Source organism: Budorcas taxicolor, chromosome 10, assembly GCF_023091745.1.
Source record: "Budorcas taxicolor isolate Tak-1 chromosome 10, Takin1.1, whole genome shotgun sequence".
In the NCBI taxonomy this organism is placed as follows: Eukaryota; Metazoa; Chordata; class Mammalia; order Artiodactyla; family Bovidae; genus Budorcas; species Budorcas taxicolor.
In genome coordinates, this window is record NC_068919.1 from 9698844 (window position 1) to 9724193 (window position 25350).

The 25350-nt window shown below is 40.2% G+C and overlaps 1 protein-coding gene across 1 annotated transcript in view; it reads left to right on the forward strand.

Annotated features, from left to right (window-relative positions):
* SCAMP1 (secretory carrier membrane protein 1) overlaps window positions 1-25350 on the forward strand; it is a 148483-nt gene that overhangs the window by 57981 nt on the left and 65152 nt on the right. The window contains exons 3-5 of the mRNA XM_052646298.1: window positions 19796-19894; window positions 20875-20983; window positions 23862-23990. Of these exons, the coding sequence (XP_052502258.1) occupies window positions 19796-19894; window positions 20875-20983; window positions 23862-23990 (337 nt within the window). The remainder of the gene's footprint in view (window positions 1-19795; window positions 19895-20874; window positions 20984-23861; window positions 23991-25350) is intronic.

Here is a 25350-nt window from a genome sequence, read left to right on the forward strand (position 1 = left end):
TACTGGTTCTTGAGGAAGATTTTTACTTTTATTTTTTCCTTTCCTATCCAGAGTCAAGAGCAAGAGAGGCAAGTATTTATACCGTTTCTTTTTTGTGAAGCTGCTCTTTTGCTTGTCCACTGAGAATGTTGGCTGTTTAGAAGTCCTGGCTTTACGTAGTGATCTCAGATTGATTTTTACCTTGCACGGACTCCCAAGCTTTGTCTCTAGTTTATTGAATTCTAGTGATTTTGTTAATGAGATGACATCAAGGCTCTTCTTTGTTTGGATTCACAGTTTTACCTACTTTCTGGCCTCTCAGGATTTCGTGTTAGCTTAGTCAGGTATTTATAATATTATTTAAATGAAATTTGATTCAGGATTTTTGTTATTCCTGTTCAGTTGCTCAGTCGTGTCCAACTCTTTGCAACCCCATGGACTGCAGCATGCCAGTCTTCCCTGTCCTTCACTGTCTCCTGAAGTTTGCTCAAATTCATGTCCATTGAGTTGATGATACCATCCAACCATCTCATTCTGTGTCACCCCCTTCTCCTGGTCTCAGTTTTTCCCAGCTTCAGGGTCTTTTCCAATGAGTTGGTTGTTCACATCAGGTGGCCAAATTATTGGAGCTTCAGGTTTAGCATCAGTCCTTCATCAGTGAATATTCAGGGTTGATTTCCTTTAGGATTGACTGGTTTGATCTCCCTGCAGCCCAAGAAACTCCCACATCTTCTCCAGCACCACAATTCAAAAGCATCAATACTTTGGCACTCAGCTTTCTTTATGGTCCAGCTTTCACATCTGTACATCACTATTGGAAAAACTGTAGTTTTGACTATACAGACCTTTGTTGGCAAAGTGATCAATCTGCTTTTAAATATGCTGTCTAGGTTTGTCATAGCTTTTCTTCCAAGGAGCAAGAATCTTTTAATTTCCTGGCTGTAATCACCATCCTCAGTGATTTTGGAGCCCAAGAGAATAAAGTCTGTCACTGTTTCCATTTTTTCCCCCATCTGTTAGCCATGAAGTGATGGGACTGGATGCCATCTTATTTTTTGGAATGTTGAGGTTTTTTTCTTTAATTTATATTAATTGGAGGCTAATTACTTTACAGTATTGTGGTGGTTTTTGCCATACATTCACATGAATCAGCCATGGGTGTACATGTGTTCCCCATCCTGACCCTCCCCATCCCATCCCTCAGGGTCATCCCAGCGCACCAGCCCTGAGCACCCTGCCTCATGGATTGAACCTGGACTGGTGATCTGTTTCACATATGATAATATACATGTTTCAATGCTATTCTCTCAAATCATCCCACCCTCGCCTTTTCCCACAGAGTCCAAAAGTCTGTTCTTTCTATCTGTGTCTCTTTTGCTGTCTCGCATATAGGGTCATTGTTACCATCTTTCTAAATTCCATATATATGCGTTAATATACTGTATTGGTGTTTTTCTTTCTGACTTACTTCACTCTGTATAATAGGCTCCAGTTTCATCCACCTCATTAGAACTGATTCAAATGCATTCTTTTAAATGGTTGAGTAATATTCCATTATGTATATGTACCACAGCTTTCTTACCCATTCGTCTGCCGATGGATATCTAGGTTGCTTCCATGTCCTGGGTATTGTAAACAGTGCTGCAATGAACATTGGGGTACATGTGTCTCTTTCAATTCTGGTTTCCTCGGTATGTATGCCCACCAGTGGTATTGCTGGGTTGTATGGCAATTCTTTTTCCAGTTTTTAAAGGAATCTCTACACTGTTCTCCATAGTGGCTGTACTAGTTTGCATTCCCACCAACAATGTAAGAGGGTTCCTTTTTCTCCAATCCTCTCCAGCATTTATTGTTTTTTAGACTTTTTGATAGCAGCCATTCTGACTGGCGTGAGATGGCACCTCATTGTGGTTTTGATTTGCATTTCTCTGATAATGAGTGATGTTGAGCATCTTTTCATGTTTTTGTTAGCCATCTGTATGACTTCTTTGGAGAAATGTCTGTTTAATTCTTTGGCCCATATTTTGATTGGGTCATTTCTTTTTCTGGTATTGAGCTGCACAAGCTGCTTGTATATTTTTGAGATTAATTCTTTGTCAGTTGCTTCATTTGCTATTATTTTCTCCCATTCTGAAGGCTGTCTTTTCACCTTGCTTATAGTTTCCTTTGTTGTGCAAAAGGTTTTAAGTTTAATTAGGTCCCATTTGTTTATTTTTGCTTTTATTTCCATTACTCTGGGAGGTGGATCATAGAGGATCCCGCTATGATTTATGTCAGAGTGTTTTGCCTTTGTTTTCCTCTAGGAGTTTTATAGTTTCTGGTCTTAGATTTAGATCTTTAATGCATTTTGAGTTTATTTTTGTGTATGGTGTTAGAAAGTGTTCTAGTTTCATTCTTTTACAAGTGGTTGACCAGTTTTCCCAGCACCACGTGTTAAAGAGATTGTCTTTTCTCCATTGTATATCCTTGGCTCCTTTGTCAAAGATAAGGTGTCCATAGGTGCATGGATTTATATCTGGCTTTCTATTTTGTTCCATTGATCTATATTTCTGTCTTTGTGCCAGCACCATACTGTCTTGATGACTGTTACTTTGTAGTATAGCTGGAATGTTGAGTTTTAAGCCAGCTTTTTCACTCTTTTCTTTCACTTTCATCAAGAGGCTCTTTAGTTCTTCTTCACTTTCTGCCATAAGGGTGGTGTCGTCTACATATCTGAAGTTACTGATATTTCTCCCAGGAAGCTTGATTCCATCTTGTGAGTCATCCAGCCCAGCATTTCTCATGATGTGCTCTGCATATAAGCTGAGTAAGCAGGGTGGCAATATGCAGCCTTGATGCACTCCCTTCCCAATTTTGAGCCGTATTTTTAGGTACTGCATATCAGAGGTGTCTCTACAAATGTGTTCTGCTGTGTTGGCTGTAAATGAAAATGTTGAGTGGATTGTTTTACTTTTCTTTTTATTCGTATGTGCAGATGTGAAAAGTTGGAAAAGGATTTGGAGCCATTATCAGAGCAGGTTGTTAATAATGACAAGAGCTATACTCAGCTTGAGGTGGCTAATCATGCATATTGTGGCTGATGAAAATACTGGTTCCAGAGCTGGGCAGAGATTCAGCTAGCATTGACAAATTTGAAGAAATTATTGGGATACATCAGGTTAATGTTAGTATTATTAGAGATTTGTGCTTCTCCAGCACTTCTCATCATTGCTATACCCTCAGCAACTATTACCTCAGATATATAAAATACTAGCTCTAAACACTAAGCGCAGGTGGCAGCGGCGGGCCGGTGCACTAAGCGCGGCCAAGAGCTACCCCAAGTCTGAGGTCAGGGGCAGTGGCCTAGAGTGCCAGGCGGCGATGGCGCAGGAACGGCCAAGAGGAGCTACCCCGTGTCCGAGGTCAGGGGTGGCGGCCAAGAGGAGCTACCCCGCATCCGAGGTCAGGGGCAACGGCCGGGAGGGGCAACCCCATGCCCAAGGGAGGGTTGGCGCCCAAGGCCAAGGGTGGTAGCAGGAACGAGCAACCCCACGCCCAAGGCCAGGGCAGTGACTGGGAGCAGCAACCCCACACCCAAGGCTAGGGGCGGTGGCCGGGAGGGGCAACCCCACATCCAAGGAGTGGTGGCTGTGCAGGCACAGGAGGGCCTAGAGGAGCCATCCCACGGTGAAGGTGAGGAAGGGCGGCGGGAGGAGATACCCCTCATCCAAGGTAAGGAGCAGCGGCTGTGCTTTGCTGGAGCAGCTGTGAAGAGATACCTCACGCCCAAGGTAAGAGAAATTCAAGTAAGATGGTAGGTGTTGCAAGAGGGCATCAGAGGGCAGACACACTGAAACCATACTCACAGAAAACTAGTCAATCTAATCACACTAGGACCACAGCCTTGTCTAACTCAATGAAACTAAGCCATGCCTGTGGGGCAACCCAAGACGGGTGGGTCATGGTGGAGAGGTCTGACAGATTGTGGTCCACTGGAGAAGGGAATGGCAAACCACTTCAGTATTCTTGCCTTGAGAACCCCATGAACAGTGTGAAAAGGCAAAATGATAGGATACTGAAAGAGGTACTCCCCAGGTCATTAGGTGCCCAACATGCTATTGGAGGTCAGTGGAGAAATAACTCCAGAAAGAATGAAGGGTTGGAGCCAAAGCAAAAACAATACCCAGCTGTGGATATGACTGGTGATAGAAGCAAGGTCTGATGCTGTAAAGAGCAATATTGCATAGGAACCTGGAATGTCAGGTCCATGAATCAAGGCAAATTGGAAGTGGTCAAACAGGAGATGGCAAGAGTGAACGTCGACATTCTAGGAATCAGTGAACTAAAATGGACTAGAATGGGTGAATTTAACTCAGATGACCATCACATCTAATACTGTGGACACGAATCCCTTAGAAGAAATGGAGTAGCCATCATGGTCAACAAAAGAGTCCGAAATGCAGTACTTGGATGCAATCTCAAAAACGACAGAATGATCTCTGTTCGTTTCCAAGGCAAACCATTCAATATCACAGTAATCCAAGTCTATGCCCCAACCAGTAACGCTGAAGAAGCTGCAGTTGAAAGGTTCTATGAAGACCTACAAGACCTTTTAGAATGAACACTCAAAAAAGATGTCCTTTTCCTTATAGGGGACTGGAATGCAAAAGTAGAGAGTCAAGAAACACCTGGAGTAACAGGCAAATTGGGCCTTGGAGTACAGAATGATGCAGGGCAAAGACTAACAGAGTTTTGTCAAGAAAATGCACTGGTCATAGCAAACACCCACTTCCAACAACACAAGAGAAGACTCTACACATAGACATCACCAGATGGTCAACACTGAAATCAGATTGATTATATTCTCTGCAGCAAAAGATGGAGAAGCTCTATACAGGCAACAAAAACAAGACCAGGAGCTGACTGTGGCTCAGATCATGAACTCCTTATTAACAAATTCAGACTCAAATTGAAGAAAATAGGGAAAACCTGAATGGTATGACCTCAATCAAATCCCTTATGATTATACAGTGGAAGTGAGAAATAGCTTTAAGGGCCTAGATCTGATAGAATGCCTGATGAACTATGGAATGAGGTTCGTGACATTGTACAGGAGACAGGGATCAAGACCATCCCCATGGAAAAGAAATGCAAAAAAGCAAAATGGCTGTCTGGGGAGGCCTTACAAATAGCTGTGAAAAGGAGAGAAGCAAAAAGCAAAGGAGAAAAGGAAAGATATAAGCATCTGAATGCAGAGTTCCAAAGAATAGCAAGAAGAGATAAGAAAGCCTTCTTCAGCGATCAATGCAAAGAAATAGAGGAAAACAAGAGAATGGGAAAGACTAGAGATCTCTTCAAGAAAATTAGATATACCAAGGGAACATTTCATGCAAAGATGGGCTTGATAAAGGACAGAAATGGTATGGACCTAACAGAAGCAGAAGATATTAAAAAGAGATGGCAAGAATACACAGAAGAACTGTACAAAAAGGATCTTCACGACCCGGATAATCACAATGGTGTGATCACTCATCTAGAGTCAGACATCCTGGAATGTGAAGTCAAGTGGGCCTTAGAAAGCATCACTACGAACAAAGCTAGTGGAGGTGATGGAATTCCAGTTGAGCTATTTCAAATCCTGAAAGATGATGCTGTGAAAATGCTGTACTCAATATGCCAGCAAATTTGGAAAACTCAGCAGTGGCCACAGGACTGGAAAAGGTCAGTTTTCATTCCAGTCCCAAAGAAAGGCAATGCCAAAGAATGCTCAAACTACCGCACAATTGCACTCATCTCACATGCTAGTAAAGTAATGCTCAAAATTCTCCAAGCCAGGCTTCAGCAATACGTGAACCGTGAACTTGCAGATGTTCAAGCTGGTTTTAGAAAAGGCAGAGGAACCAGAGATCAAATTGCCAACATCCGCTGGATCATCGAAAAAGCAAGAGAGTTCCAGAAAAACATTTATTTCTGCTTTATTGACTAGGCCAAAGCCTTTGACTGTGTGGATCATAACGAACTGGAAAATTCTGAAAGAGATGGGAATACCAGACCACCTGACCTGCCTCTTGAGAAATCTGTGTGCAGGTCAGGAAGCACCAGTTAGAACTGGACATGGAACAACAGACTGGTTACAAATAGGAAAAGGAGTATGTCAAGGTTGTATATTGTCACCCTGCTTATTTAACTTATATGCAGAGTACATCATGAGAAACGCTGGACTGGAAGAAGCACAAGCTGGAATCGCGTGCTGCGATTCATAGGGTCGCAAAGAGTCAGACATGACTGAGCGACTGAACTGAACTGAACTGAGCTCTAAACCAGCCTTCATTTTTACCTACTAATTCATTATACTTAACACTTCATTTGTTACTTAAAGCAGTAAAGAATTTATTCTGTAGTTTCATGAGATATCACCTCACACTGGTCAGAATGGCACTCATCAAAAAGTCTACAAACAGTAAACGCTGGAGAGGGTGTGGAGAAAAGGGAACACTCTTGCACTGTTGGTGGGAATGTAGATTGATAAACCTGCTATGGAAGACGGTATGGAGATTCCTTAAGAAACTGGAACTAAAACCACCATATGACCCAGCAATTCCACTCCTAGGTATATACCCTGAGGAAACCAAAATTGAAAGAGACACATGTATCCCATTGTTCATTGCAGCACTATTTATAATAGCTAGAGTATGGAAGCCACTTAGATGTCCATCGACAAATGAATGGATGAAGAAGTTGTATATATACACAATGGAATATTACTCAGCCATAAAAAGGGACACATTTGATTCAGTTCTAATGAGGTGGATGAACCTAGAACCTATTATACAGAGTGAAGTGAGTCAGAAAGAGAAAGATAAATACTGTTTTCTAACACATATGTACAGAATCTAGAAAAATGGTACTGAAGAATTTATTTACAGGGCAACAGTGGAGAAACAGACATAGAGAATAGACTTATTGACATGGGGAGAGGGAAGGAGAGGGTTAGATGTATGCAAAGAGTAACATGCAAAGAGTAACTGAGCTTACATCCAGTTCAGTTTAGTCTCTCAGTCGTGCCCAACTCTTTTCGACCCCATGAATCACAGCACCCCAGGCCTCTCTGTCCATCACTGTAAAATAGCTAGCTAAGGGAATTTGCTGTATGTCTCGGGAAACTTAAACAGGGGCTCTGTATCAACCTAGAGGGGTGGGGTAGGGAGGAAGATGGGAGGGAGGTTCAAAAGGGAGGGGATATATGGATACCTATGGCTGATTCATGTTTAGGTTTGACAGAAAACAGCAAAATTCTGTAAAGCATTTATCCTTCAATAAAAAATAATTAATTTTTTAAAAATGAATTTATACTGTAGTTTCACCAGGGTGAATTCTTGAATAATTTCTTGTATGATTTTTCTGAATTGACCTGCCAAACTAACTTTGTCAGGCATTTTATTTGGTCACTGTTTCGTTGTTGCTACTCATTAAACCAAGAGGGTGAAACTTCAGGGCTCTGATTTTCTAGTTGAACAGTCAGGATTGATCAGTGTCAGTTTTTCTGCCTACTAATATGAAATATTGGAGTCAGGGAATAGGCAGCTGGAATAGAGAATACATATCTTGTGATAATAAAAATTATAATGGAGATAAAAAATTACAAGAAGACTTTAAATTCCACTAGTCAGAAATGATCACTGTTGACATACTGATGCATTTTAAAATAAGAAATTGAGATTATACTGCATATACAGTTTTGGTTTCTGACTTCTGTGTAGAAGCTTTCCTCATTTCATTATTCTTTCAGAATTTTTGAATAGCTTCATAATATACTGTCCTATGAATGGATCATAATTTATCAATTTATCTATATTTTATCTATTATTGGACATTTGGGTATATTTCTGACTTTTTTGCTGTTATAAATAATGCTGTAGGGAGCATTTTGGCATACACGTATTTGTGCATATCTTGTTTTATTTCTGTATGCTGTTTTTTAGGAGTAGCTGTTTATGGGTCCTAGGGTATAAATACTTCAGTGGCTCTTAAACATAATATCAAATTATCTCCAGGATTATTTTATGAGCTAGTTTATATTCCCAATATCAGGGTGTGAGAAATATCCATTTTGTCACATCTTTTCCAAAATATGTTGATAGTCTTATGGTAATAATCGTGTAAAAAATGTTCGGTGAAATTTGCATTTTTTTATTACTAATGAGGTTGACATTTTGAATATATTTATTTTCTCTTTGTATTTCTTTGGTGTAAGCAGCCTGGTTAAGGATATTTAAAATGCGTTTCCCCCCATAACATGTTCCTCTATTCCATACTGACTTGTACACAATGAAAAATAGTGACTAACTGTCTATATTTGTGTGTCATTTAGATCTTGTCTTCAGCTCATCTGTGAAATGCTTTATACCGTCGGAGCTCTACATTTTTATGCTGTCAGGTGTATTTTCTTTTCATTGTGATTTCTCACGAATCTTTACACTGTGGCTTTTCTCTAAGCCAAGATCAGGTAGTCATCTATATTCTATGTACTTGTACTATTTCTAGTATCTTTATAGTTTCTTTTTTTCCTTTTTACATTGAACTTGAATCCATTTGGAATTTATTCTGGTGGGATATGGATCTGATTTTTTTTCTCCCAAATATTTAAATAATTATCCTAGCACCATTTATCAGTATCTTTTCTTTCCCACTGATTTGGAAAGCTTCTCTATCATATGCTTTAATTTTTATACCACTGTGTATACACTGTAATTACAAAGTTTGGTACTTCAGGCTTTACATTTTCCTATCTCCTGGTTTTGGAATGGTATGTCGCTGTTTTTATATTTCTTGATTACTAGTGATGTTAAACCATTAGTTCATAGTTTTATTGGCCATTCCTGTTTTCTTTTCTTGGTATTGTCTGTTCGCATATTTTGCCTATTTTTCTGTTAGTAGTTTGTCTCTTTATGGATTTGTAACAGTTCTTTCTGTATTCTGAGCAGCAGATATTTTTGGTGAAGTCTGTTGTAACCAGTGTTTCCCAGTTTGTGATTGACTTTTCACCTTGTTACTGTATTTCAGTATAGCTGAATTTGTTAATATTAACTTTATGGTTTATGTATTTGCTAACCTTATTCTTTGTCTAAAAGCCAAAGAATTGATCAGCTTTTGAACTGTGGTGTTGGAGAAGACTCTTGAAAGTCCTTCAACTACAAGGAGCTCAACCAGTCAATCCTAAAGGAAATCAATCCTGAATATTCATTGGAAGAACTACTTTGGCCACTGATTTGAAGAGCCGATTCGTTAGAAAAGACCCTGATGTTGTGAAAGATTGAAGGCAGGAGGAGAAGGGGATGACAGAGAATGAGATGATTGGGTGGCATCACCAACTCAATGGACATGAGTTTGAGCAAGCTCTGGGAGATAGTGATGGACAAGGAAGCCTGGCGTGCTGCAGTCCATGGGGTTGCAAAGAGTTGGACATGATTGAGCTACTGAACAGCTACCACCTTAATTTTACAAATACTTATTGATCATTTATGAGTTCTAGGCTGCTTTCCAGTCCAGTCCAGTTCCAGTTCAGTCACTCAGTCGTGTCTGACTCTTTGTGACGCCATGAATCATGGCACTCCAGGCTTCCCTGTCCATCACCAACTCCCAGAGTTCACCCAAACTCATGTCCATTGAGTTGGTGATGCCATCCAGCCATCTCATCCTCTGTCATCCCCATCTCCTCCTGCCCCCAGTCCCTCCCAGCTTCAGGGTCTTTTCCAATGAGTCAACTCTTTGCATGAGATGGCCAAAGTATTGGAGTTTCAGCTTTAGCATCAGTCCTTCCAATGAACACCCAGGACTAATCTCCTTTAGAATGGACTGGTTGGATCTCCTTGCAGTCCAAGGGACTCTCAAGAGTGTTCTCCAACACCACAGTTCAGAAGCATCAATTCTTCGGTGCTCAGCTTTCTTCACAGTCCAACTCTCACATCCATACATGACCACAGGAAAAACCATAGCCTTGACTAGACGGACCTTAGTCGGCAAAGTAACGTCTCTAACTTTCTAATATGCTATCTAGGTTGATCATAACTTTCCTTCCAAAGAGTAAGCGTCTTTTAATTTCATGGCCAAAATCACCATCTGCAGTAATTTTGGAGCCCAGAAAAATAAAGTCTGACACTATTTCCCCTGTTTCCCCATCTATTTCCCATGAAGTGATGGGACCAGATGCCATGATCTTAGTTTTCTGAATGTTGAGCTTTAAGCCAACTTTTTCACTCTTCTCTTTCATCAAGAGGCTCTTTAGTTCCTCTTCACTTTCTGCCATAAGGGTGGTGTCATCTGCATATCTGAGGTTATTGATATGTCTCCCAGCAGACTTGATTCCAGCTTGTGCTTCTTCCAGCCCAGCGTTTCTCATGATGTACTCTGCATATAAGTTAAATAAGCAGGGTGACAATATACAGCCTTGACATCCTCCTTTTCCTATTTGGAACCAGTCTGTTGTTCTATGTCCAGTTCTAACTGTTGCTTCTCAAGAAGGTTCCTCAAGAGGCAGGTCAGGTGGTCTGGTATTCCCCTCTCTTTCAGAATTTTCCACAGTTTGTTGTGATCCACACAGTCAAAGGCTTTGGCATAGTCAATAAAGCAGAAATAGATGTTTTTCTGGAACTCTCTTGCTTTTTCCATGATCCAGCAGATGTTGGCAATTTGATCTCTGGTTCCTCTGCCTTTTCTAAAACCAGCTTGAGCATCTGGAATTTCACGGTTCACGTATTGCTAAAGCCTGGCTTGGAGAATTTTGAGCATTACTTTACTAGCATGTGAGATGAGTGCAATTGTGCAGTAGTTTGAGCATTCTTTGGCATTGCCTTTCTTTGGGACTGGAATGAAAACTGACCTTTTCCAGTCCTGTGGCCACTGCTGAGTTTTCCAAATTTGCTGGCATATTGAGTACAGCACTTTCACAGCATCATCTTTCAGGATTTGAAACAGCTCAACTGGAATTCCATCACCTCCACTAGCTTTGTTCGTAGTGATGCTTTCTAAGGCCCACTTGACTTCACATTCCAGGATGTCTGGCTCTAGGTGAGTGATCAGGCTGCTTTACTCACTTTCAATACATCATAGACAGGATACACAAAAATTTCTATAGCTTATATATTTCAGAAGCTCTACATGCTTTGAATTCATGAAAATATTCATGTATTTTTTTTTGCTTTTTTTGTTCATTTGCCAAGTCTTGTCTGACTCTTTGTGACCGCATGGACGGCAGCATTCCAGGCTTCCTTGTCCCTTACCGTCTCCCAGCGTTTGCCCAAGTTCATGTTGATTGTATTGGTGGTGCCATCCAACCATCTCAACCTTTGTTGTCCCATTCTCCTGCCCTCAGTATTCTCTGGCATCAAGTCTTTTCCAGTGAGTCAGCTGTTCACATCAGGTGGCCAAAGTATTAGAGCTTCAGCTTCAGCATCAATCCTTCCAGTGAGTATTCAGGGTTGATTACCTTTAGGGTTCACTGGTTTCATCTCCTTGGTTTCCAAGGAGCTCTCAAGAGTCTTCTCCAGCATTACAGTTCGAAAGCATCTATTCTTCAGCTCTTTGCCTTCTTTATGGTCCAGCTCTCTCATATGTGACTACTGGAAAGACCATAGCCTTGACTGTACGGACCTTTGTTGGGAAAGTGATGTGTTTAACACAGGGTTCAGCTTTTCATAGCTTTCCTGCCAAGAAGCAATTGTCTTCTAATTTCATGGCTCCAGTCACCATCTGCAGTGCTTTCCGAATCCAAGAAGAGGAAATCTGTCACTGCTTCCATCTTTTTCCCTTCTATTTGCCATGAAGTGATAGAACCGGATGCCGTGATCTTAGTTTTTTTTAATATTGAGTTTTATGCCAGCTTTTTCACTCTCTGTCCTCTGTCTCATTGAGATGTTCTTTATTTCCTCTTCATTTTCTCCCATTAGAGTGGTATCATCCACATATCTGAGATTGTTGGTATTTCTCTTGGCAGTCTTGATTCCAGCTTGTAACTCATCCATCCTGGTGTTTCTTACATGCTCTGCCTATAAGTTCAGTAAGCAGGGTGACCATAAGTAACCTTGTCATCACACTCCTTTCTCAATCCTGAACCAGTCAGTTTTTCCATACAGGGTTCTAACTGTTTCATCTTGACCCAAATGCAGGTACAGGTAAGATGGTCTGGTATTTCCATCTCTTTAAGAGTTTCCTACAGTTTGTTATGATCCACATATTCAAAGGCTTTAGTAAAGTCAATGAAACAGAGGTGGATGTTTTTCTGGAATTCCCTTGCTTTGTCTCTGATCCAGCAAATGTTGGCAATTTGATCTCTGTTTCCTCTGCCTTTTCAACGCTCCACTTGAACGTCTGGAAGTTCTCAGTTCAAATAATGCTGAAGCCTATTGTGCAGGATTTTGAGCTAACCTCACTAGCGTGGGAGATGAGTGTAGTTGTCCAGTGGTTTGAACATTCTTTCATACTGCCCTTCTTGGGAACTGGGATGAGGATTGACCTTTTTCAGTCCTGTGGCCACTGCTAGGTTTTCCAAATTTGGTAGCACTTTGGATATGGAGTGTAGCACTTCAGTGGCATCATCTTTTTAAAACTTTAAATAGCTCTGCTGGAATTCCATCACAGCCTCCACTAACTTTATTGATAGCAGTGCTTCCTAAGGCCCACTTGACTTCATTAATGTCTGGCTCTGGGTAAGTGACCACACCAACGTTATCTGGGTCATTAAGATATTTTCCGTACTGTTCTTCTGTGTATTCTTTCCATCTCTTGATCTCTTCTATTAGGTCTTTACCTCTTCTGTCCTTTATTGTGTCCATCTTTGAATGAAATATTCCTTTGATAGTTGCAGTTTTCTTGAAGAGATCGCTGGTCTTCTCCCGTTCTGTGGTTCTCCTCTATTTCTTTGTGCTGTCTATTGAAGAAGGCCTTCTTGTCTCTCCTTGCTGTTCTCTGGAACTTAGTCGGTCTACCTTCACCTTTCTCCGTTGCTTTTCACTTCTCTCTTCAGCTATTTGTAAAGCCTCCTCAGACAACAGTTTTGCCTTCTCACTTTGGTTTTCCTTTGGGATGGTTTTGTTCACTGCCTTCTGTACAATACTATGGACGTTTGTCCATAGTTCTTCAGGCACTCTGTTTACTAGCTCTAATCCCTTGAATCTCTTTGTCACTTCTACTGTATATTCATAGGGGATTTGATTTAAGTTGTACCTGGCTAGCCTTGTGGTTTTCCCCACTTTCTTTAGTTTAAGCCTGAACTTTGCTATGAGAAGCTGATGATCTGAGCCTCAGTCAGCTCCAGCTCTGTTTCTGCTACCTGTAGAACAGCTTCTCCATCTTTGGCTACAAAGAATGTAATCAATCTGATTTTGATGTTAACCATTTGATGATGTTCATATGTAAAGTCATCTCTTTTGTTGTTGAAAGTGGGTGTTTGCTATGACCAGTGCATTCTCTTGGCAGTATTCTGTTAGCTTTTGACCTACTTCATTTTGTACCCCAAGGCCAAACTTGCCTGTTACTCCAGGTATCTCTTGACGTCCTGCTTTGGCATTCCAGTCCCCTATAATGAAAAGGACATATTTTTGTTTTGGTATTAGTTCTAGGAGGTCTTCTAGGTCTTCATAGAACTGATCAGCTTCTTCAGCATCAGAGGTTGGGGCATAGGCTTGAATTACTGTGCTATTGAATGGTTTGCCTTGGAAATGAACTGAGATTATTCTGTTTTTGAGACTGCATCCAAGTACTGCATTTTGAACTCTTTTATTGACTATGATGGCTACTCCATTTCTTCTAAGGGATTCCTGCCCACAGAGTAGACATAATGGTTATCTGATTTAAATTCACCCATTCCCATCCATTTTAGATCACTGACTCCTAGGATGTCTATGTTTACTCTTGCTATCTCCTGCTTGACCATGTCCAATTTACCTTGATTCATGGATCTAACATTCCAGGTTCCTGTGCAACACTGGATTTTAACTTTCATCACCAGACTCATCTGCAGCTGAGCGTCATCTTCACTTTGGCCCAGCCTCTTCATTCTGGAGCTGTTAGTAGTTGTCCTCCCCTCTTACCCAATAGTATATTGGACACATTCTGACCTGGGGGATTCATTTTTTGGTGTTACATCTTTTTGCTTTTTTATGCAGCTCATGGGGTTCTCATGGCAAGTATACTGGAGTGGTTTGCATTCCCTCCTAAAAGTGTTTAAATTTTGTTTTTTCACCTTTACGTAATTGATCCACATAGAATTTATTTTTGTTTGTGATTGTTGTTCAATTGCTCAGTCATGTCTGACGCTTGGTGACCCCATGGACTGCAGCATGCCAGACTTCCCTGTCCTTCACCATCTCCCAGAGCTTGCTAAAGCTCATGTCCATTGACTCAGTGATGCCATCCAACCATCTCGTCCTCTGTCATCCCCTTCTCCTGGCTTCAATCTTTCCCAGTATCAGGGTCTTTCCTAATGAGTCGACTCTTCACATCAGGTGGCCAGAGTATTGGAGCTTTAGCATCAGTCCTTCCAATGAATATTCAGGATTGATTTCTTTTAGGACTGACTGGTTTGATCTCCTTGCAGTCCAAGGGACTCTCAAGAGTGTTCTCCAGCACCACAGTTCAAAAGCATCAATTCTTCCGTGCTCGGCCTTCTTCATGGTCCAACTCTCACATCCACACCTGACTATGAAAAAATGATAGCTTTGACTAGATGAACCTTTGTCAGCAAAGTCTCTGCTTTTTATGTATTTGTATGTGATATCAAGTAGGAAATCTAGTTTAATTATTCCATCTGGTTAACTAGTTATCTCAGCTCGTTAGTGACTAATACATTATTTCTCCACTGTTTTGTGGTATGACTTCTATTAGGTATCAAGTTTTACAGGATTTATTTCTGTTTCCCTGCTGTATATTGGTGTTTTCTATGTCTTTGGCATCTGTACCACGCTGTTTATTACCATATTGAATCTTTTTCTTTAAAAAAAAATTATTATTTTTTTGGTTGCACTGGATCTTTGTTGCTGCTCATGGGCTTTCTCTAGTTGGCACGGCAGCTGCTCTCTAGTTGCAGTGCTTGGGATTTTCATTTTGGAGGCTGCTTTTGTTGAGGAGCACGGGCTTTCAGGCACACAGGCTTCAGTGGTTGTGGTGCACAGGCTTAGTTGCCATGTGACATGTGGGATCCTCCTGGACCTGGAATCAAGCCCGTGTCCCTCAAAACAGCAGGCAGATTCTCAACCATTGGATCACCAGGGATGTCTCTACGTTAAGTCTTTTTTTTTAAATTTTATTTATTTTTAATTGAAAGATAGTTGCTTTATAAGATTATGCTGGTTTCTGCCGTGCATCAGCATGAATCAGCCACAGGTATACATACATATGTCCTCTCCCTCTTGAACCTCCCTCTCACCTCCCACCCCATCCCACCCCCCTAGATTGTCTCAGAGCACTGGTTTGAGCTTCCTGAACATCCAGCAAATTCCCAGTGGCTATCTGTTTTACATGTGGTAGTGTATATGTTTTCATGGTACTCTTCATTCATCCCCCTCCCTCCTTCCACCCTGCCCGCGTCCACAAGTCTGTTCCTGTGTCTGCGTCTCCATTGCTGCTGTACAAATGAGTTCATCAGCACCATCTTTCTAGATTCCATATATATGCATTAATTTGTGATATTTATTTTTCTGACTTACTTCACTCTGTATAATAGGCTCTTCGTTCATCTACCTCATTAGAACCCACTCAGATGCATTCCTTCTTTTGGTTGAGTAATACTCGTCTGTATATCTGTTCCACAGCTTCTGTTCATCTGTGGTGGGCATCTGGACTGCTTCCATGTCCTAGCTGTTGTAGATAGTGTTGAGGTAAACATTGGGATACCTGTGTCTTTTTCTGTGGGTCCTCAGGGTATGTGCCTGGTGGTAGGATTGTTAGGTCACATGGTAGTTTCAGTCTTAATTTTTTAAGGACTCTCCATAGGGGCTGTATAGTTACATTCCCACTAAGAGTGCAAGAGGGTTCCCTTTTCTCCACACACTCTCCAGCATTTATTGTTCATAGATTTTTTTTTTGATGATGGCCATTCTGACTGATGTGAGGAGATATCTCATTGTAGTTTTGATTTGTATTTCACTAATGATGAGTGATGTTGAGCATCTTTTCATGTGTTTATTAGCCATCTGTTTGTCTTCTTTGGAGAAATGTTTGTTAGGTCTTCTGCCCACTTTTCGATTGGGCTGTTTGTTTCTGGTATTGAGCTGCATGAGCTGCTTGTAAAGTTTGGAGATTAATCCTTTGTCAGTTATTCCATTTGCCATTAGTTTCTTCCATTCTGAGGGTTGTCTTTTCATTTTGTTTGCAGTTTCCTTTCCCATGCAAAAACTTTCAAGTTTAATTAGGTCTCATTTGTTAATTTTTTTTTCCATTACCCCAGGAGGTGGGTAGTAGAGGATCTTGCTGTGATTTATGTCACAGAGTGTTCTGCCTATGTTTTCCTCTAAGAGTTTATAGTTTGTGGTCTTAGATTTAAATCTTTAATCCATTTTGAGTTTGTCTGTGTATGTTGTTAGGAAATAGTCTAATTTCATTTTTTTACACATAGCTGTCCAATTTTCCCAGTACTACTTACTGAAGAGACTGTCTTTTTGCCTTTGTATATTCTTGCCTCCTTTGTCAAGGATAAGGTGCCCATAAGTGGGTGGGTTTATCTTTGGCCTTTCTATCTTGTTGCATAGGTATATATTTCTGATTTTTGTGCCTGTACCATACTGTCTCGATGACTGTAGCTTTGTAGTATAGTCTGAAGTCAGGAAGATTGATTCCTCCAGCTCCATTCTTCTTTCTCAAGATTACTTGGGCTATTCGGGGGTCTCTTGTGTTTCCATACGAATTGTGAAGTTTTTTGTTCTAGCTCTGTGAAAAATGCCATTGGTAATTTGATAGCAATTGCATTGAGTCTGGAGATTGCTTTTGGTAGTCTGTTCATTTTCACAATATTGATTCTTCCAACCCAGGAACATGGAATATCTCTCCATCTGTTTTTGTTGTCTTTGATTTCTTTCATCAGTGTCTTATCATTTTTTTGTAGACAGCTCTTTTGTCTCCGTAAGTAGGTTTATTCCCAAGTACTTTGTTCTTTCTGTTGCAATGGTAAATGGGATTGATTCCTTAATTTTTGATGCTTTGAAACTGTGGTGCTGGAGAAGACTCTTTAGAGTCCCTTGGACAGCAGAGAGATCAAACCAGTCATTCCTAAAGGAAACCAACACTGAATATTCATTGGAAGGACTGATGCTGACCCTGAAGCTCCAAGGAATACTTTGGTTACGTTGTGTGAAGAGCTGACTCATTGGAAAAGACCCTGATGTTGGGAAAGACTGAGTGCTGGAGGAGAATGGGGCTACAGAGGATGACATAGGTAGATGGCCTCATTGATTCAATGAACATGAGTTTGAGCAAACCTCGGGAGATAGTAAAGGCATGCTGTTCTTCATGGGGTTGCAAAGAGTCAGACACAACTTAGCAGCTGAACAACAGCCGCATGTGGGTTATCCACAGGAGTTTGCTCCTGTGGTTGCCCTGGAGGACTTGGGTCTGCCCCACTGAGTACCAGGTATGGAGGTGACCCGAATGCTTGGATAGCAGGGACCCTGGTAGGGCCACGTACAGAGGGGATCTGGCAACCACAGGCACAGGAGATGTGGGACCCTTAGGATTTTTTCTAGCCTCTGGAAACTCTGGCCCAGTAAGGACTGAGCATGGAGGTGGCACAGCTGCTTGGGCTGTGGGGAGTCTGGCAGTGCCAGGTGTGCAGGGGCGCCAGCAGCCTTAGGTGCAGGAACTATGGCTCTAGTAGAGTCTTTTTCTAGCCCCTGGCATCTGGTATTCAAAGGTCCTTCTCTGTTGCTTACTGCATCAGGCACTTAAAGGGCCACCCTCTCTGGGGTCTTTTTTGGTCAGCTGCATGTGCTGGAATATGGGGGAGAGAGGCTATGGTGATGGCTCCACCCCCTGTGAGTGACTCAGAAGTATTGCCTTGACTCCATCATTGCCTAGGTTTCTTCCAAAAGCATTGACCACTGCAGTCTTCTCCCTCTTGTCCCCTTGGGCCATCTCCTTGCAGTCAACAGTATACTTTGCCGTGAGATTCCTCTCCAACCCACAAGCTCCTGCTCTCAGCCACCGTGCATTCCAGGGGACTTCTGTCCCTTTCCAGGGTATGTAGGACTGTGGCGAGGATTGGCTTTGTGGATCTCACTCCATTCAGACTGTCACAGGTCAGCTGCTGCACTCTCCAACGGCCTCAAATGCTACCCTTGTGTCCTAAACAGTTGCTCTAATGTATCAGTCTGACCCCTGCTCCAGTTCCCCCACCCCTTGGGTGCAGGTCCAGTCCTGCTTACTCTTCTCTTTTTTCCCCACCTTCCTTCATTCTACTGAGTTTTGCTTGGATTTATATTTCCTTTCTGGTGGTCAGGGGCTCCTGCCAGCTCTTAGCTGGTGTTCTGCAAGATCTTCTGTATCTGAATGTGTTTTCTTGATGCGTCCATGGAGGAGGATGTACTCCCTGTCCACCTGCTCTTCTGCTATCTTGTCTCCTCTCTATATTAAGTCTTGATATTACAGGTCTGCCTACCTTCATCATCTTCAGAATTGTTTGACCTATTCTTAGCTCTTGACATTTCCATAGGAATTTTAGAGTCAGATGTATTCCATTTATATCTTTGGTTGTGTCTGGCTTCCTTTTCAGGGATGCTGTTTGCTGTGTCAGAGTAAAATCAAGCTGCATGGGTGGTGTCTTCAAGTTTAATAGTTCTTCTGATCATTGAACTTCTCTCTGCAGCTGCTTGCTTGTATGTTTTGTTTTCTTTTTTTTCTTCTTCTCCTTCCCTTTCTTCTTGTCCTCTTTTTCTTGTGGCTGTTTTATAAAATATCTACAATTATTTTTTGACTGAAGAAAAAGTAGTATAGTGAGAGAAGGCAATTAATAGAGAATGTATAAAGCAAAAGGTACAAATCTCTTTGATAGGTTGCTGGGACATTCTAGATATTTTTCTGGACATATGTAACTGTGTTCATAAAAAAATTGGACATATACAACTGTTTTCATAAAAGAAAAAAATTGGTCATATGCAAGCTGGTCTGTAGTTGGCTTTATTTCATTTAGTATTTAAAGGGCGTTCTTCTGTAGAGCTAACTCATTCCTTTTGATGACTGCATTGTATGTATATATAAGTAATGTAACCAATTCCCTACTTGTAGATACCTACCTACTTTTTGAAGTTGTAGCTACTTTCACATACTGTTGATCCTCATTGGCAGAGTGGAGCTGTGCAGTTTATTTTTCATCTCCTTAATGTCTTCCCTCTGATTCTTTTCAAGGAGTATTACTGGGGTTCTGCCAAGACTGTTCCTATTTACTTTTTAGGGTCACTGGCATATAACTTTGTTAGATGGAAAGAGTGGACAGTTAACCTAGTGAACAGTTAACCTTGGTATAAATTCTTCAGTTTGGTGCTATCTGTATTTTACTAAAAAGACATACTTGCAGGTTTTTTTGTTTTCATTTTGTTTTTAATGTACAGTGTTCTGGAGGAGAGTGCCAGTGGTGTAGTGCTGGAAGTAGCAGCCAAACTGAAGAGTTAAGAAATGAACAAATTTGAGAAAATGGAGATGAAACTCTGAAGTAGCTCATTGCCACACACTTGATTATGAGAAGTTAGGGGAGCAAGTGAGGCAGTTCTCGGCATTTTGGTTTTTATTGATATACTTTTTGAAAGAAGTTGAAGTTGGGTTTCTATGTTATGTAATTTGTCCTTAATGTTCCTAGCCTCCACCGGGCAATGTGAAAATGCCTAATGTACCCAGTACACAGCCAGCAATAATGAAGCCAACAGAGGAACATCCAGCTTATACACAGATTGCAAAGGTTAGTTCATGTTACATGTGTTAATTCATATGGGAAATTATAACATCAATAACATTTGCTTTCAGAGCAAAATACTTCTTTATATAGTGTTCCTTATTACTTAATTTTATTAGAGGATAGTTGATTGATCCTTCTTGTTTAATTTTTAACTCACTTTTGAAACTGGGCTAGTAGTTTCTCAGCCCTATAATACTCATACTTCACTTTCAAAGTATTGATTTGCTTTGCTCCATTATTAGCAGCTATTGAATTCCTGTCATCTTGGTGTATAACTTGTGTAGTGAAATTTTTATTGCTTTTGGTCTCACTTTTTAATACACAATTCCATTACAGTAACAATGATACGATCAGATAGATATTATTGGAAGAAAGTTAGGATGGCTAGGCAAAGTATATTGGTAGTCAATAGAAGGTGGCAAAAATACCAAGAAAAGAGGAGATGAATAAGATGCCTGGTATTACATACAGGCAGATGGATTTATAAACCTGAATTTCTTAACCATATCTTCCTTGTACCTCATTATCTTGTAAAATATAAGGAATTATATAGTATTCCTGCACTGGGAACCTTAGGTACCATCTAATCCAAGTCGTAAGAGCTAAATTCAATTGGCCTTTTCTCTATTCATCCCTTTTCCTCAACTGTTCTGTCTCTGTCCCTCATTCTAATTTAGCCATGGTTCCCCTTAATTTCATTTTCCCAATTACCTTAGGATTATAACTTCTCTTACTGAGAGAATTTTTTCTTGTCCTAATGGGCCCAACATTCCTATTGAGGGTTATTTTCATAACCAGAAGGCCAAAATGGGCCAAATAGTTCCATAATATTTTTTGAAACTGTAATCTTCAGTGAATTCCTATATTGTGGAATAGTAGTTGAATTAAGTTTCTAGCATAGTAGAGAAGCAGGAGTATAGTAGAAGGAGACATATTACTGTATTTTCCACTTCTGACAAGGTGTTCCCTTATTTTCTGTTTAGGAACATGCCTTGGCCCAAGCTGAGCTTCTAAAGCGCCAGGAAGAACTAGAAAGAAAAGCAGCAGAGTTAGACCGTCGAGAACGAGAAATGCAGAACCTCAGTCAACATGGTAGTGTCCAAAGATGTTTGAAATAAAAATAACCTCTTTAACAGGCCTGCACCAGCTGTAGCTCATTCGGTCTGTAGATAAAACTCTACCCTATTATTCTATCAAGGAGATCAGATATGGCAGACTTCGTGCTTGATACTCTGTAGTTCTCTGATCTCGGCTGATTTGCAGTGTTTTAATAGATTAGAACAGTGTTAGACTCTTCACAAGTGCATGAAAATATGGTTTTACTTTATTGTAAATCAGGAGCCTTTCATTCTGCACTTGGACCTTCAGCTGGGTCTACTGAAGCTTTGTGCGTACATGGGAGTGTACCCTATGTTTGACTGCATTTAGCTGGTAACTTCTGGTTTATTCAGACCAATTGCAAGTTAATCTGCCCCTATCCTCACAAGTATATTTATATATGTCAAAACCAGGTTTAAAAAATAACACCTATTGTGACTCTAGGAAGCCTGGGTATTTTGATGGTGCCAAATAAGTAACTTCTCTGGTGGTTCAGTGGTAAAGAATCTGTGTGCGAATGCAGGAGATGTGGATTTGATCCCTGGGTCGGGAAGATCCCCTGGAGAAGGAAATGGCAACCCACTCCAGTATTATTGCCTGGAAAATCCCATGGACAGAGGAGCCTGGTGGGCTACAGTTCATCAGATCTCAAATGAGTCGGACACAACTTAGCAGACACAGCAACAACAAAGAAATAACTAAGAGGCGAATTGATTATTTGATGTGAAATCCATTCAGGCTGTGACTGCCAAAGATCAGTCAGTTCAAAGGAGAGCTTAGGGAGAGCAAGAAAGTCTTTGGATACGAAGGGATGAGAGAGCTAGACAAATTACTGTGAGTATGTCTGGATAGTTATGGCATTGACAGTATTGGGAGAGTGATAATATACTGCCTGTTTTTGCCTTATCTTAGACTGTATAAGTCTAGGGCCTCATGTCGTATCTCTTTGCCTTTTCATACTAAAAAAGCTATGACAATTAAAAAGCAGAGACATTACTTTGCCAACAAAGGTCCATCTAGTCAAAGCTATGGTTTTCCCAGTAGTCGTGCATGGATGTGAGAGTTGGACCATAAAGAAGGCTGAGCACCAAAGAATTGATGCTTTTAAACTGTGGTGTTGGAGGAGACTCTTGAGAATCCCTTGGACTGCACAGAGATCCAACCAGTTAATCCTAAAGGAAATCAACCCTGAATATTCCTTGGAAGGACTGATGCTAAAGCTCCGATACACCTGATGTGAAGAGCTGTCTCTTTAGAAAAGACCCTGATGCTGGGAAAGATGGAAGGCAGGAGGAGAAGGGGACGACAGAGGACGAGATGGTTGGATGGCATCACTGACTCAATGGACATGAGTTTGAGCAAGCTCTGGGAGATGGTGAAGGACAGGGAAGCCTGGCATGCCACAGCCCATGGAGTTGCAGAGTTGGACACGACTGAGTGACTGAACAACAACAAGGGCCTCAGGAGGACACATTTATCCTGGGCTATTTCTCGCTTGCAACATCGGAGACAGCATCTGCTAAAGGAGGAACTAAAAGTTTAATTGAGATCAGTGTTTCTAAAATTCATGTAACAAAAATCTGTCCTGTTCCCTTAACTTTGACTAATACAAATTGCTTCTATGAGAGATGTTTTAGTAAATGAAATAGGAATGAAGTGTGAGAAATTAAGGGACTTGCTGTAGGTTATACATTTAAGTACTTTTCATCTGTTAACTCATTTCATCCTCAGTACAATATAGGAAGGGTGGTAAGTTGTTCTCACTTTATGAGTGTAGAAACAGAGTCTTCAGGAGGTTGAATAAGTTGTTCAAGGTCTCTTAGACAATGGATGTGTAAGTACTTCTAGTTTCAGAGCCTCTGTTCTTTACTCCTGTTCTCAGCTTCTCAAGTAGTGTGAGACTTGTTTGAGAGACGTGTGAACTATATAAAGTTTGAAAGGAGTGATAAAACAGTGGAGGCATGTTGGGAAGAATCAGAAATAGAGGATGCTTTTTTTCCACTGTGAAAATTTTCCTGATCTATGAAAAAGTATGTAAAATTGAATTTATGAGTGTGGGATATGATATGTAAAATGAGAAAATGGCCTTTAGGTGCTGTTTTTACTCTTTGTTTTCCATGTTTTGACTTCTTTAGTTTTTTTATCTCCCCACTCTCTCCGCCACTTCCCAAGCCCTATTTTCGGTCTAATTTCTTTATATAGACACATTTTTCTCCTTACAATTGGAATTTTTTTCTCTAGGTTTTTGAAGGTGCTGTAATTCCTTAACTTCTTTCTCATGATTGCTTCATGTAGTTTTCACATATTTTTATGCTTTTCTTACATCTCTCCTTTTGACATTCTTTCCAGACTTGGAGATTTCCAAATTTGGTTCTTTGGTATTAGTTAGCTTGTGTTTCTTCATGGAGTTAACAGAAGAAAACTGAAAAGTTTAAAAGCAGATTTTGCCTCTTTATGTGGGTTAGGAATTATATTTAAAGATCGTAGATACTGAGGAGGAAATGGTAGAGACTTAAAATCTGCATGGGTTTCATGTGAGAGCCAGAGTCTTAGGACTTTGAAATAACTCTCTTTTAAGGGAAGAGTCATAGCATATGTCCCTATGCCCTTTTTTCTTTTGTTGTTTCAACTTACATAAGTGGTATGACACTGGAAAATTATTTTACCATCTAATTGATATTCTGGGAAAAATTTTAAAAATAGAAAGCTTGGTTTTCGGAGTTGTAGGAATGTTGATATTACAGTGTTATATTTTTAAACTCCTGTTAAAAGAATAGATAATAGTCTTTATTATGAAACAAATAATTACATGCAAAAAGAGTAGCAATATTTGTACTTATATAAATAACTTTCTTTTTTTTTTTTTTTGCAGGCAGAAAAAACAATTGGCCACCTCTTCCTGACAATTTTCCTGTTGGCCCTTGTTTTTATCAGGATTTTTCTGTAGACATCCCTGTAGAATTCCAAAAAACAGTAAAGATTATGTACTACTTATGGATGTGTGAGTATAGAATAAATTACATATTTGTTTGAAAATGTTTATATTTTATTGTCAAAAATCTACCTTAAACTCATATATTAAGGTCACATCATTAATTGGTCCTTTCCTATAGATATTTTAAATTTGAGTGACACATATATTTAGTTACTTCAGAATTGTGCAGTATATGGCTGTCTAAGTTCTTATCTGAGGAAGGTCTATGTACTGAGAACTGGCATTCTTTTGAGGAAGGGACTTCCCTATCATATGGTGGAATTTTGCAATGATCCTTTTTCTCTGAAAAATCTTATCTAGGTAATAATCCTTTGAAATAATTATTTGTAGGATTTTATGCAAATGAAAGCTGTAAAGCATTAGACTATCTTATAAAAGGGCATAAACTGTTGAAATATTATAAATTATTTCTCTTCGAGCGTTGAGCACTATTTACTGTTCACTTTCAGGTGGAGAGGAACACTTTTATTATTGAAAGTACTGAATTAATACTGGATATTTCATTAAATAGAACAGTAGGACATACATTTTAGGATGTGATGTTCACAATACTTTGGATATAATTACAGCACATGGAATATTAAAACTAAATGTCAAACTGTTACCAGTTTTTGTGTGTACACAGAATTCCCACTTATTGTTTTATTTTTATTCCAAACAGCAGTCTTAGCCCCATTTAACGTCATTGTTTTGGTAGGAGAGGTAGCTGCCATGACTTCTTACTTGCACAACTGCTGAGTTAATGAATGCATTGTGGAGTACATTCTTGTTGGAGAAAATTTGTGTGTTCTTACTGTGTGATTAAGGAGCCTCTCTCCACCAAATATATGAGATCATTTTCCTAAAAATCTTTCAGCAGCATTGCGAGGTTGCTTTGGAATGTGAGAAGTGATCCCTTATGGATAGGACATGTTTAACTCTTGTTTTTAGTTTCTTTTAGGATTATGTTGTCAATCTGACTTCTTTGGTTAATCCTGTCAGTAGTGCTACATATTTTTATTAAAGGTTTTGATTCCATATCTGTCCATACTAACAACTCATATTTTATTTGATCAATATATCATTAAATATATGCAGATTAAAATAATTGGGCTTCCCTGGTGGCTCAGATGGTAAAGAATCCGTTTGCAGTGTGGGAGACCTGGGCTTGATCTCTGGGTTGGGAAGGTCCCCTGGAGGAGGACATGGCAACCCACTGCAGTATTCTTGCCTGGAGAATCCTCATGGACAGAGGAGCCTGGCGGGGTACAGTGCATGGGGTCTCAAAGAGTCAGACACGACTGAGTGACTAAGCACAGCACATTGGCCTAGCATTTTAAGTATAAGTTCTTCGACTTATTAGTGAAAAAATATAGTTTAGATAGGG